Source organism: Schistocerca piceifrons, chromosome 2 (genome assembly GCF_021461385.2).
Source record: "Schistocerca piceifrons isolate TAMUIC-IGC-003096 chromosome 2, iqSchPice1.1, whole genome shotgun sequence".
Taxonomy (NCBI): Eukaryota; Metazoa; Arthropoda; class Insecta; order Orthoptera; family Acrididae; genus Schistocerca; species Schistocerca piceifrons.
This window is the reverse complement of record NC_060139.1, coordinates 213,352,039-213,366,913: the sequence shown is the minus strand read 5'-3', so window position 1 is coordinate 213,366,913 and position 14,875 is coordinate 213,352,039. Positions and strand designations below refer to the sequence as shown.

The following is a 14,875-nucleotide window of genomic DNA, read 5'->3' as shown; positions in this document are numbered from 1 at the left end:
CGAATATATGTAGCGCTACACAGGCATGGTTTGTAGGCACAAAGATAAATACTGGCGCCAAAACCTCTGCGTAAAAAAAAAAAGGTGGAAGACGACCTTTTTTTCTCTGCCCAGAGTTTCGACAACTGCATTTTCACACATTATCCAACGAAGTAAATACAACTCCATATTGTTCATCTTCGAATGTAGCAGAATTTCAATGTACTACGAAAATCCGACTGGCAAGACTGTTTGGGATGTTTGTCAATATGGCCAACTCTACGTTCTGAAATTTTTCCTACCTGTGACAAGAGATGGTTGCTAATAGGAACTTGTATGAATTGGGAATCACATGCAGTATTCTCTTCACCATAAGAATAAGACGAATATAAACATTTTGCAATGTTTTCTTTCGTGTTTGCTGCTATCTCATTTAAATCCTGCCTGCCTAATAAACTACGAAACTAGAGTGAGACAACAGCAAACGTGGGAGAATATACGTATCGTGTCATGTTTATATTCGTATTAAGTGACACAGTCAGAAGTGAAGCACGGCAGCTGACTAGATTTTCAAATCTAAGATGACTAATTTATGTGCAGAATTTGATGTACTAAAGAAGCGGCCGCAAAGATTTTCAAACGGAGAAAAATTTTCGCCTAACTCTCGTTCAGAACATGTTCTATCATACGCAGTCTATTATTTGGTTCTTGTTGATCATTATCAAAGAAAGCAGCAGTGTAAGTAACAACAAATAGCAGTCTCGTGCCATTGTTTCGCTAATGAGACGATTCCTCTCTATTTTTTTATTGTTAGCGGCAGTAGTGCGCACAAAAGCAAGCCATGCTGCGAGCGACGACAGACCGTAAACACGCACTATCAGAATGCGACAAACAATGCATGACACAGTACAGTAATGCATTTTCAGCTTAGAGTGACGTAAACACCTATAACAAAGAAAACGGCACTTATCAGATCGAAGCAAAATAAGCAATAGATTCAAACCAGACGAAGCACGTGAAAAAGGAAGGGTACCCGTATAAATACTGACGGAGCGCCTGACGCATAGCAATGGCTACCTGGTAAAGCTTAACTGCTAAGCTTACGACTCGAACCAAACTACTACAGCCATATCGTCATTCATTCAACCTAAATTGTCTCTCATATTACAATGGACCAACTTTGATTCGATTTGGAGGTGCGGCCTAAAACTTTTCTCTCCCCTTGAATTTCGAGTCTCAAATTTTGGGTGCGGCTTAGATTCAGGAATTTTTTTTTTCTTTATTTCGAGTCACATTTTTCAGGTGCGGCTTGGATTCGAGTAAATACGGTAGTCTTGATTTCATACAAAATTTTATTCTGTGGTCAGAAGTAAAGTTTTGGCTGTATTGTCACTGCTGGACTAACTGATAATATGGGAAGCAGAATAAAGACATTTTATCACATCAGTTTATGTTTCATAACATCTTTTATGACTACGGCATTTAATGTAGAAGTAAGCAGAAAATAAAGTGGAGCACTCCCTCCTTTTCATTGCAATAACAAATGAGCTACAAAAATTAAATCATGGCTTAACTGATAATAACACGTAAGTAGAATCCGTGCAGAGTAACGTGGCCAGTAGATGCCGCACATGGGGAGTGCGGCGGTAGTGCAGCAGGAGAAATGCAGAGCACTGGTGGGCAGTGCCATTCTAAACTGAAGCCTACGTTCACATTTTTTGTAAATATTAAATGGAGCCCCTCCACACCCTCACTTGCATGGTGAACATTCAAAAAGATCTGTCATCTCTGCTTTGGATAGTATCTGAATCATGTGTGAGGTGTGTGTGTGTGTGTGTGTGTGTGTGTGTGTGTGTGTGAGAGAGAGAGAGAGAGAGAGAGAGAGAGAGAGAGAGAGAGAGATCTATTTTCGACAAAGGCCTTGTTGGCCAAACGCTTATTTGTGACAGTCTTTTTGTTGTGCCTATCTGCAACTCAGCATCTCTGCTATATGGTGAGTGGCAAGTTTCCTTTCATAATACTGTTACATTCCATCCTAGATTTTCCATTGTTTGGTCAGTATCTAAAAATAGTTCTGGCGAAAATCCAGTGATTTATTTTTGCCTGACTTGTTAATCATCTGCAACTTTCAGAAAGGTGTCATGAGTGGCAAATTTTGAGTAAAACCGACACATCTCTCTTTTTGCCATCAAAATTAGTTTCTGTTACCAAAACACAGTGGAGTTTACCGTGTTTCACCTCACTAACATGTTATGCAGATGTAATTGCATGAGAATTCTGAAACAGTGGCTTATTAAGTGAATAACTGAGGAAAAGTAAGGTTAATATCTTATGAAAAAGCACACCCTTGGTACAAAATAAACATGTAATGTATTCACTTATGTTATTCCAAAACCCATAGCATTTCTCGCTTCACCAGCTATCGATCATTAAAAATTATATTCTTTAATTGAAAAAGTCTATAGTTTGTGGATTAACAACAGACAAAATGAAGTTTCGTATAGCAACCATATCGCAAAATACTCTCCTCTCTGCATGCTATCATTTGCCAAAACCTCATTTCAATATTTCAAACTGTTTATGAAATATGAGGAATGTTGTGGATATTCCACTCTGGCTTTATTGCTTACGCGGTGCGATCATAAATGAGTATGCTACATTACATCAATTTTCTCAAGATTGGTGGTAGATAGAGATCTGCACCCAAGTCTAAAGAAAAATTCAATATGTTAGCTAAATTTAATATACTGAAACACATCATGTACCACCAAATGCAAAATCATAGTGACCCCATTTTTCATTGCGAACTTTTTCGAATTTTGCACAGTGTCTTATTTCCATATAACTATCATAATAACTATTATCATTAACAAAATGATGGGCACATTGGAACTTGCCCAATAGTTTGGAAAAAAATTGGTCACTGCGCATTTGCCACCTTATCCTGTGTGGACTCTACTGTCAGCTGATGACATATTTGAGTGTAATCGAAAAGAGAACTTAAAAAACGGATCATTTCTTTTACAGAGGCAGCAAATTAGTCTGTAATTTTGTTCAGTCAAGCTAAATGTGAGATAATGGTAAGTCACAGAAATGGGCAGCTGGGTAGTTCTATTGTGATGGTAAGGAAACAAGTGAATAATAATAAAGTACAACAAGGATGGACCAAACAAGACTGGCCAACCAACTTCTCAAATACTGGAAGAGCAGGAAGACCGTGACACCATGGCTGATAGAAGTAAAGACAGACATCCAGGGACTGAACATAACTGAAAGTGGCATTAGAAACTGAGCACTTCTCAGAAGGATACTAAAAGAAAAGATGTTTCAGGACAGATTACCCCGTAAAAAGACCAGTTCATTTTGGACAAAGGAGGGAAAGGAGAAACATAGCCAGAGAATGCGGGATTACTCTCTCCGGGCTGAAAAGTTGAATATCTTAGTCCTTAGCTGGCCCATTTGAAAGAAGAAGAAAGTAAAATATCTGAAAAGTGTGTCGGTGAAGGTTAATAGGAAAGGAAAGGCATAATTATACTATTTCGTACATGGGGTCTGTTTTTGTAGTTTGTCATTTTAGGAAAAACTTTTTTTGCAGTTTATTATACAAAACAAAAATTGAAGTTTTATATATTTTGCAGTAGCAAAGATATGCCAGAACCTATATATCACGCAAGATCCTTTTTTTTTTCTTTTTCACATATTCTGACCCTGTGATAGTAGATCATGGTACAAGCTGCTACATAATTCTTGAGAGTAATCGAAATACTGAAGTTTTTCCCAAGTTAAGTATGCCTTAAAGATTATATTCTATACACTATGATGCAGAATTAATTGCTGAAATACTTTCTTTGCCTTCATTTGGGTATTTGAATCACCAATAATGTCACCATCTCATACTAATCAGACAAAAATTTATAGTCAAAAGTCTATGCTAAAAGATATTAAGGTCTATTAGTTTCTATTTAGTTAATATCTGTCTTGTTGCAAATGTCATCTTTGGTTCCAAGTAAATTAAAGAATTTTGGTAGTCACGCTGCTCTGGACAGTTCTCAAAAGTATTAAGAAACAACATGTTAGGTACAAATTACTGTTCATATAGCCACATTCTGTTCATGGAAATTCAAATAAAATTTTGCGGTGGGCTGCAGAATGTCCCAATGACAACGCAAAATATTTTAAGTACAAGCCAGAGTGAATAGAGTATGATTTATTCATTGTAGTAAAAGATATAATTAATTTACAACACATCTTTATACATGAAACTAGCATTATATTCTACAATCTTTTGAAAATTCTGTACCCTCAATGAACTGCTTTAAATATAACATTAATGAGGTGGTCACTTTAACGATTCAACAAGACAAAATACTAACGAGAATTCACTACGTTTACAAAAACAGTAACTAGTGACAAAGATAGCTATAGTCCTGCCAAAACACTTGACTGAAAAAAGTTCATGTTATAACAAAAATTATAGGAAATACCACTGAGGCATAACCACTTTATCATGTAACTACTCAAACAGCATAATCATATAGAATGTGTTTAGATATACAGATTAAAGAATATTAATCAGAAAAATATGCATCTATACAAGGGCAGAAGTAATGATAAATGCATTCTTCTTATGAAAATACCAGTTAAATACCCAACTGAAGCCGAAAACACATATCTACAAATGACTGCTGACAAGGGGTAGGCCTCAGACACGGCCAACCGATTCAGCTCAGATTTGGCAGGTCGCTTGTGTACAGCCTAAAACGAAGGAATCTAAGATATTTTGGGTCAACACCCCCACGTTTTTTAGAAAATCACCCCTAAAGGTTATGGCGAGTGATCGACTCAAAATTGGCGGGATTGATAGATAATTGTAAATAGAGCATTTTTCCATCATCAGGTATGGGGTCCGAAAACGCATACTTTTCCAGAAATCGAGGTAAGAAACTTTTACAACTGTCGCATCTGTACCCACATGGTACAATTGGCTAACATTTAGAATATTAGCCAATTGTTAATCTGTAAGACACACACAATAGTTTGATAGTTTACCAAGAAAATCTGCTTCCCCTTTGTAAGTACGGCAAACACTATAATTGCCTCTGTACTTCCGCCTCGACTGACATTTCTGCCCAAACTCTTTACCTTTACAAATGTCTGCTTGTGTCTGTGTATGTGCGGATGGATGTGTGTGTGTGTGCGCACGCGCTCGAGTGTATACCTGTCCTTTTTTCCCCTTTAAGGTAAGTCTTTCCGCTCCCGGGATTGGAATGACTCCTTACCCTCTCCCTTAAAACACACATCCTTTCGTCTTTCCCTCTCCTTCCCTCTTTCCTGACGAAGCAACCGTTGGTTGCGAAAGCTTGAATTTTGTGTGTATGTTTGTGTTTGTTTGTGTGTCTATCGACCTGCCAGCACTTTCGTTTGGTAAGTCACATCATCTTTGTTTTTAGATATATTTTTCCCATGTGGACTGTTTCCCTCTATTATAAACACTATAATTAGTATGACTTTCTCTTTTATGGTAATGAAAATTTTTGTTTTCACTTAAAAAAAATCCCAAATATCTGCTAATATAACTACACAATGATTCCACCTACAGACAAATTCGACTTCGCTGGCTAATCGATGGTAAATACTGACAAATTCTCAAATTCTATGAACTGATGAACTGTACTGATTATCTGGCTTTCCCATGTAAAAGAAAAGTACTCAAACAAAATTGTACAGCCGCTACTTCAACGGCAACTCATATTTTTTTATTGTCTATCAACATCATCAGGATCCAATTCACATCAACTGCAAGACAAAGGCCTCCTCCAAACTTAACTGATTTTCCATGCAAAGTCCACCAGATGTACATACTACCATCAAAAGGTAAAATCTCAGTCCATTTAGGGTCAATAGGCAACATGGTTGCAAGTTAGTGCAAACTAATAATGTTTTCCACAATCAATTATGTAATAGCTTCCCTTAGCACCATTTGTGTTTCATTCTCATTTGCTATTATATTCTGACACTAATGCCACTGTCTTAAAGCTACACATGTAATGCCAACTACTGAAGGTCAAGTTGAATGGAGAACCAACAGCACAAAAACACATTAGAGTGAAAGTTACATGAGCTGACACTCCTCTGACTACTGTCTCCACTGCATTCACATCTAGTACCATGATCACACTGCCTCAGAATACAATTAGTACCAATATAATACTATTACAAATTTGTCCACAATCGCTTTCTCAATTTTAAATTTGATCAAGAATACAGCAAACTACTAATGTGAGAGAACTTCTTCAACAAGTCACATTCTCACTTTCTGCACAATTTCAATCTCAGATAAACACTGTTTATTATTCGAAATACAAATTAAAAAATAGCTTTCCAGCTATTGATTCTAATGGAAAGCTACCATTTCAATTGCTTTGTGCCCATGATAGACTGCTGTGGACCACTAAAACCAGAGACCTCTAATATCAGGGCTTGGTTATCATTGTCTTTGTCAATGTCATCCCACAGAAGGGTTGAGGCTGTACTATGTCTTTTTTTGGTTACTGTGCTGCTTTCATTGTGTACCCCAAAACAAGACTGTCCTGGTCCATTACCATATTTCTTACAGTTGCAATTTCTATGTTTTGCTTCTCTACTGAGATAAGAGTTAAATCTATAACCCTTATATGAAACCTTGGGGCACTTAAAAACAGGTAGTGTTTCACACATTTCTTTTCCCATGGGATTGTATGGCTGGCTGAATCTACAAGAAGGGAAGAAAGGAAATCTGTAAATGATGAACTAAGTACTTTCATTATTTTGATGTTGGTTCAGAAAAATCATGCACCAATATTGACTGTAAGGCAATGGCAGCCAGAAAGTAGCACACAAAACTAAAGACTAATAGAGGAGATGTATGTTAACTGGAGACTCTTGTCAATTGCATTACTATTAAACTAAAGACAAAGATACCACTGTAGAAATGGTAAAACATGGGAGGATATACCAAATTTGTTCACATGAAGACAATAACTTTTTAGGATAAATAGTCAAAAAATTTCTTCTAAAACTCAGAATCCTCGCAAACTATTTGGTAACATCCTCAAGAGAGCAATTTTTCTCCAGCCTCAATATTCCACTACTTTCAATCAATTAACATAGTAGCAGTAAAATTCTTTCTCACTAAAAAGAAGGTTCTGAAGTTAAAATTGCATGGTACATGTTCAGCACTTGTTAACAGAGTAAGAAATCTCCCCCCCCCCCCCCCCCAGCCTCCTGACACTGCACCTGGCAGCCTTGTCTTGCCGCCTTCTGGTCCCTGCGACCTCCGACAGACAGCACTCTTCTCTCTCCCAGACCAGAACCCTACTATCCGTCCCCCATCCTTGTCCTACTCCAGATTGCTGCTTTTCTTCAGCCCAACAGCTGCAGCCTGGCCTAAGCGGGTGGTGGTGGTGTGGTGTGGTGTGGTGTGTGTGTGTGTGTGTGTGTGTGTGTGTGTGTGTGTTTTCCTTTCTTTTCTGAAGAAGGCTTTGGCTCGAAGCTCTGTGTAACAGTTCAGTTTGTTGTGCCTATCTGCTACTCAATTTGCTATCTTTACAGTGAGTAGCAATCTATTCTTTTCATAACTATTGATATTGCAAAAATATTTTTTTTTTTTTAGTTTTCAAATTTGATATTTCGTAGATGACGTGGTTGAAAGACTTTCTGTTTTAATTTGGATCCACTCATGTACAAATGCTTTACAGCATCTCAACACAGAAATGTATTTATCTCACACATCTCTGTGCAACTGAGAACAATAAAGATACATTGTGCATACAAATAACCATTAAGGAGAAGACAGAATAGTGAGAATCCTACTTCTTTCACTATCATAAGTTCCATCCATTACCAAGTGTCCTATATCGACTCCAGCAACACATTCCAGTTATTTACCTTCCTTCCTTATTACCATCACCCCCCCCCCCCCACCCACCCACCCCCTACATGTGTGTGTAACTTGTAATGGACACCTACACTAGGACATCAGAAGACCACAATTCACTGTTTCAAACAGCTTTTTTAAACACGTACCGTGGAAGACAACTGCTAATAGTGCCAGCAAAAAACAAAGTCATCACTTAGTTGGAAATTGGAACCATGTGAATCCATTATTTGTTACAAGTACAAGAAGACAAGCAGTGAAGGTTATTGGTTGAAGATTATGAAAAGTACATTAACCTCATGAGGAAATCAATTTATTTCCAACATTGGTGATTGAAATACAAACTATTAAATTACTTCTATGATGTGACAATAATACTGATAAAGAATAACTTAAACAGTCAAAAAAAGTAGATCAGTGTGATAGGATGATCAAATGTCTCAAGAAGTTGGAAGAATAAACACGGAAGCCAAGAGATGTAACATTACATCAATCCATTTTACTGTGGGTCAGTTATCCTACTTTTTTTCTGTTACTGATACAAATAAGGAGGAAAACACACACACACACACACAACAAATTCCAATGCAATTCTCCACTAAGGTTATACAGTGTCTATCCAACCCATCCTCCAAGTAAACTCTTCTTAAGAAATACGGAATACTGAAATCATAAAACTACCTTACAATTGAAGAAATGACCCTTCTAAATTAACAATCCAACTAAGCTATAAGGGAAAACAAATCAATATAACCACAACAAATTGTAAAATGACAGGCAGAGTATCTGGAGCTCACCTGTTACAGAAAATGTGATTAAACTAGCATCATTTAGTTAGCAGATGTGAAGAGACTTCTACAGGGTCTAATAGAGAACAATTTGGATGTGATGGTCAATATGGAAACCTATTTGAACAGATGGTTTCAATGTGCCCCATTATCAATAAGTACAGTTACTTCTCTGAACAAATAAAATTGAATCAAAACATAACAACTTACTGTTTTAGTGAAACAGTAACAACTAACCGAGCATGGTAGTATACACTGCACGGGAATGATATACCGTAACTAAGGACAGATTTTCTTACTGTGGTAGTGACTCAAGAAAAAGGAATGAGCTTACTGTGAAGGTGTACCACAATGAACTGGTTACCTGCAAGTTTCACAGGTGCCCTACATCAAAAAGCATGCCTTAGCACACATAGCATACAGCATAAGAAAAATAACGTAAGTACTGTGTTAAGAAGGTTATTTAATCATAACACACATTGGAATGGTGCAAGACAGTCTGAAGGTGGGCAACTCTTGAAATATTCTCCAAGATAATTAAACAGTGCTTACAGTAATTTGATAAAGCACTCTAAGGGAAGAGTCAATTGAAAGTTACAGTAGAATACTAATTGCATATCATATTTATCGCGAGCGAATTTAGTGTGAACTCGGTAATAAAGGAATAAGACAAAAATGAATTATTGGTACAGGAATAAGAATGTGTTGATATCTGCAGTAAAAAGGAGTCTGTATGACTAATTGTAACAATAAACTTATCATTTAGAAATTTATAACTGGGTCAAAACTTCATCTGAAACTTTTCCACAGGATTGTTGGGCAACTTCACCCACACAAATTACTGCACAATAACATTTGCTGACGCTCCCCCTGCTGGTGGAAAATTGTAACATTTAAGAAACGATCCTTTGTTACTAGCCTGGTTCGAAATACAAAATTTAAAATTAATCTCATACAAGGTACCTCTGCAAAAAGACTCCATGAAATCCAAAGTAAAACTGTAGTAAGTCATACAAAAAGTGGAATGATCATTCCTCTAATCACTCTTCATGTATTAAAGATTGTAATTAAAATAATAGATAAAATATTGCCATGAATCATTTATGCAATAAGGGTATTTGTTAATAAAGCATAAAAAACCAAATATGTTTCTATCTGTGAGAACGAGAAATGAATTAGGGCAATGACTGTATGAAGTGTGAATATGAATAGTGATGTCTAGCTTCCTAGCTGCACATACAGGAAGCTGCACATACATTGGGTCATTAAAGTGGAGAACACAAAATAAAACTTTAAATATAAAAAAGAGAAGAAGAAGCTAGGATTCAGAAGAAAAAGAACAAGAAGAAGATGAAGGTCCACTACTTAAAATATTGCAATTATCCTTTGCATAAATCATGCACAAAAAACATCACACCAGTAGGTCATTAAAACCCCCAGGTAAAAATGGCTTATGTGAAAATTAGCAATCCTCTTGGTTGCTCTGACCATTCTAATACTTCAATTATTCACAATCACTAACAAATGAGCCTGCTTTAATCACATGCTATTAAAAATCCATATACATAAATATCAATTTTCGTGGATAATATATTGTCATCACAATCTCCATAAAATTCTGCTATTTACACATGCATAAACATGCAACAAGTGTCAAAATAAATACATTTACAGTGATTGCAGACACATTTGTACAACAATCTTACTGTACATACAATATTTTACTGTACGATAAATCACAGCACTAAAAATACCTGATATGGAAAAAAAGGTATTTGCCAGTTGATGTGTTATTGCCACTTACTTGTTTCTAGAACATACTAGAAGACAAAGACATCCAAAAGGTAACTATATTCAAAGTTTCAGATGGAACAGCATGACACAAATTCTTTTGGGTCCAGAACACTTATTTTCTGGAGTATAACTATCTGTCAGTGATTGTATGGAACTACACTATGCACAGAGAAAGATTTACAGCCCTCGAGTACAATTAACCTATTAGATTGTCACTGCAGTTCAGATTTCACTTAACCACTATAAAATTCAGCTGATTTATCTATGTCTCCATAATACTAAACAAAAAATCTTTGGAAACTAAATTACAGTTTATTTTTTACTAACATGCAGCAGGGATGAGAGAAAAAAAAATCACAAGCTTACAGGGGCAAGGAAGGAACCATTGAGGCCATTAAATCTGAGTGGATGATATGTCAGTACTCACCTGATATGCAGAAAATGATGAATCCAAATAGCTTGAAAACTCTGAGCATCGATTTTGTTCCCACTGTTCTATAATAACTGAACACGCGATTTCATCATCAAAACCAAATGTGTATATCTTTCTTCAGTTTATATTCATGATGATTACTTACAAAGCTCAAAGGTTTCAAGCTTTTTATTTTTTTCACTGTTTCTGGTTGCATCACTCATACAACAGCAATCATCTCTTATTAACAAATTCTCCCACCCACCAAGATCTTATTAAAGGATGTGCAACATTAGAAAGACAGTTTCTAAAGTCTAATCACAGAACCTAGTTACTTAAAATACATATCACATGTATTCAGGCTTTTAAAAATGTTATTACATAATTTACAATGATAAAAATCAAGTAGGCAACTGCGAATCTACCATTTGGTTACACTGAAAGACAAATGTTCGAGCATGTTGAAAGACCAACACACTACAACTTAGAGGACGGCAAGATAGCTCACAGCTAGCAATAATCAGTTGCTAGTCAGAAGGAACTGCTGAGGAAGGCCTTGTACGCATGCAATTCAAGAAACGGCCCAATGATCGAGTACGCGTCAAGGAGGCGTTCAGCTTACTTTTGAGTGGGGAACCTTGAACTGCAGTGGTTTGTGTCTGCATCTCCACTTTTAACCGATTGGAATCTAGTGGAGAGCCCGGGAAAACAGACTTGTCATTGTCGAAAACAGGGCCAATGCGTTCCCTTGCTTTCAGTTCATGTGTCAGATCTGAAACAGAATAGAAGGAAAATTATTTACAGTATGAAGATCACTCTTTTCTTGCAATTTTTTTATTGTAAAAATTTTTAGTTCCCTGAATGCAATAACTGAAATACATAAATGCATTAAACTCTGCCTAATACGTACAATACTTTGCCTTTGCTGTGTGATGATGTTATGACCTAACTTCTAACAGAACAGTAAGAGAGAGGTTCTCGAACTAACTTGAAACAAGATACGTGTGACCTGAGGATATTACTTTAATGCAGCAGTCTTTAGTATGTTAGTTTCCAAAATGAGACCAACTTTACACTTTTGAGCATAGTGTTAGCTTCTTTACACTCTATCAAGAATGTGGAGCAAAAGCTTAGCATGTTGAGATTTCACATGAATTTTGGTTGCATGTTGAGATTTCATGTGGGTAGTTTTGGTTACTATGAGTAGAAAAAATCCATTTTTTTACACTGTTTGTGTAGTGTTTACATTTAGGTATCACATAACCCATACCTATGCTTGAAGGTCTTAAATAGTGTACAGCTTCATAAGTGGTTTAAAAATTGAAACAGGTTTCAAACATTGCCAGTTGTTATTTACAAGTATGGACTTAAAAACAATTTATATACTTTCAGGTAACATGTGTTCCAAAAAAATGGAAAGGAGAGATCAGTGTTAAGGGCATTATAAAACAAGATTTCAACTTCATAGGCATTCTTTTAATCAGCCTCTCTACCAAATCTGTGTCCATCTTCCACAAGACATATTCTTGAAATTCAGTTATAATGCAGTGGGTTTCTCTGACAAGGTTCTATCAATTTTAAGTTTGAACAAATCCTTCAATGGCTGTCAGGGTGAAAAACTTCATGAGGACCGAATAACCCGGAAGTTTGATTACACGAACATCTTCAGAATATGGGTTCTGGTCTTCTTAACCAACCTTCTCTCACATCCCAATAATTGTCTCAATTCTTAATGCAACCAGTGTTGGGTTTGATTGCTGCTGACAATATCATATCTGACAGTTGCTAGCAACTTTACTCTGTGATTATTACTGTCTTGTTCAACAACCTACTGTGCCAGACTGAAGTCCTATTTCCTCCAAGAACACGATCAAAGTTAATCGTAAAATTCATTCTTGCTTCCAATTTATTTTATTCAAATAGATAATCAGTTTATATCAGACTGACAAAGGGCTCCTTCGGCACTAACTGAATTCAAAAGCCAAAACTAGTTATCTGTTCAAATAAAATAAAACATGACTACCACCATCGTTCTCCTCCAAAGGTCAAAGCGAACTTATTACATGTTAGTGCCAAAGTTGTCACACAGAACATAAAACTGGGTAACAACAAGTTATTGGTAGATTAGAAATAACTTAAATGAGTAAAGGGGTCAGAGGTTGTAGCCAATGTGAGTAAGGACATGGGGAGTGAAAGGGAGGATTATAGAATGTGGGAGACAGAATAGCAATGTGGCAATAGTGCTTGTTCTGTTCATAGGCATGGGGTAGCACCGCACTATGTGAGTAACATGATGGGAAGAGGTAGGCAGAATAGAGAAAGAGGGAGAAAATGCTGTGATATCCAACTGTGACACACTGCACTGTATACCCAGAGCAGCAGTGATGCGAGTGCTGTGCCACATTTTAACTGAGGGTAAATATGAAGCATCAGCCATCACATCTTGCCAAACTCTGGCATGAAGTGAATGGTCTGAAGAGGTCTTTGACCCACGTCAGACGGGGGCCAAAACTATTAGAATTACAACAAAGTGTCAGGCCAAAGCTAAGTTGGATATTTGCAGCCAGAATGCTAAGCCACAGTGCATCACTACAACAGTTCTTCTAATGCTTTGTGACGCAATATGCCAATGTTCAGGTCAATATACCTGCACTGTACACTACATCTCAAAGACAAAACTTTTACAGGGTGGATATGTGGACGGGGCAGGGGAAACCCCTGATTTTTTCAGGATTGTTGCCAGAGCACGCCAGATGCCAGGCGTCACCATGCTTGCGGAGCTAAAATGACACAGGAAGCCCGTATGTTAAAACATTAAAAGATCTTACATTATGTCATGAAAGAAACAAGACATCAGAGGGTAATTCAAGAAGTGCACATTTGCATGTCCAGATTCGGATGTAAATTTTCTTGGAGTGCCAGTACTGAATTATCTCGTGTTTGGTTCTTTATTATGGCATAATGCCATACATGCTATAAGATGAAAATATGCATTTTTGAAATGCAGCGAACAGTTGAAACTGGCCAATAGCAAGGAATTAAAGACTCCGCTTCAAATAAATTGACTGCCTCAGCAGAAAAGATTAATAAAAGCCAAATTTACTTAGCAAACCAACAAAAATAACTTCATTGTTCTGCAAGGCAATTAATGCTTGACTGTCAGAAAGGTGGAAATCAAATCAAATCTGAAACTAATAACATATTTTAGCCTTCCGTAATTATGTGAATTTATTTTAATTCACTTGATAGCTCCCGGCCACAGAAATCCGTTTTGTTTTCAATTGACGTGAGAGCAATAAACGAAGAGTAAACAGCAAAATTACTAAATGTAAACATTGGACATGTGGAGACTATCCACCTCCCCCCTACAACTGAGACTGATCTATGCATCAGCACCAGATGCCCCCCCCCCCCTCCCCTCGAGTGTTTGAGATTGGATGCACAAAAATGAAATAAAATAAAAAATGTAAGTTCATTTTGTAGCGCACACCTTTCAGAACAGTCTAACGTATAAAACGTGTTCGAGGAAATGTAAGACACGTTATTTGGTCTTAACTGTGCCAAAGTGCAGTGCCACGCCTCTTCACACAGCATGAAAAAATGAAATGTCGTGACCTGATACTGAATAGGAGTTAATACAAACAGTACCCAAGACTGGTGTGGTTTCTTGATCTGATTACGTGTATTTTGTCATTGTCTGCTAGAGAAAACGGAACAGGCCTGTCTAATATGGCAGCAATTGTAACACACACCAAATAAATGAGGCTGTTTTCGCATGAACGGTCACTTTTTTTTTTTTTTTTTTTTTTTTTTTTTTTTTTTTTTTTTTTTAACGCAACAGAATATAATTCACAAAGTACCAGTATCAAATGCCTATTAGGCTTACTACAAGCAAAAAGCTTTATGTTCAAAAATAGTTTCACATTTCATTCATATGCTCCAGCTTCTCAAGCATGAGATCGAAAAGTAGCAGTATGGAATTTTTTT

General features: G+C 36.8%; 1 protein-coding gene across 4 annotated transcripts in view; it reads right to left on the bottom strand.

Moving 5' to 3' along the window:
• LOC124777952 (nuclear distribution protein nudE-like 1-A) overlaps positions 1 to 14,875 on the bottom strand; it is a 173,101-nt gene that overhangs the window by 56,197 nt on the left and 102,029 nt on the right. For all 4 annotated transcript variants that reach the window (XR_007015811.1, XM_047253512.1, XM_047253510.1 and 1 more), the window contains exon 6: positions 11,511 to 11,660. Coding sequence is in view for 3 of the 4 variants with exons in the window: in XM_047253512.1 (XP_047109468.1) it covers positions 11,511 to 11,660 (150 nt within the window). In the remaining variant the exon portion in view is untranslated. The remainder of the gene's footprint in view (positions 1 to 11,510; positions 11,661 to 14,875) is intronic.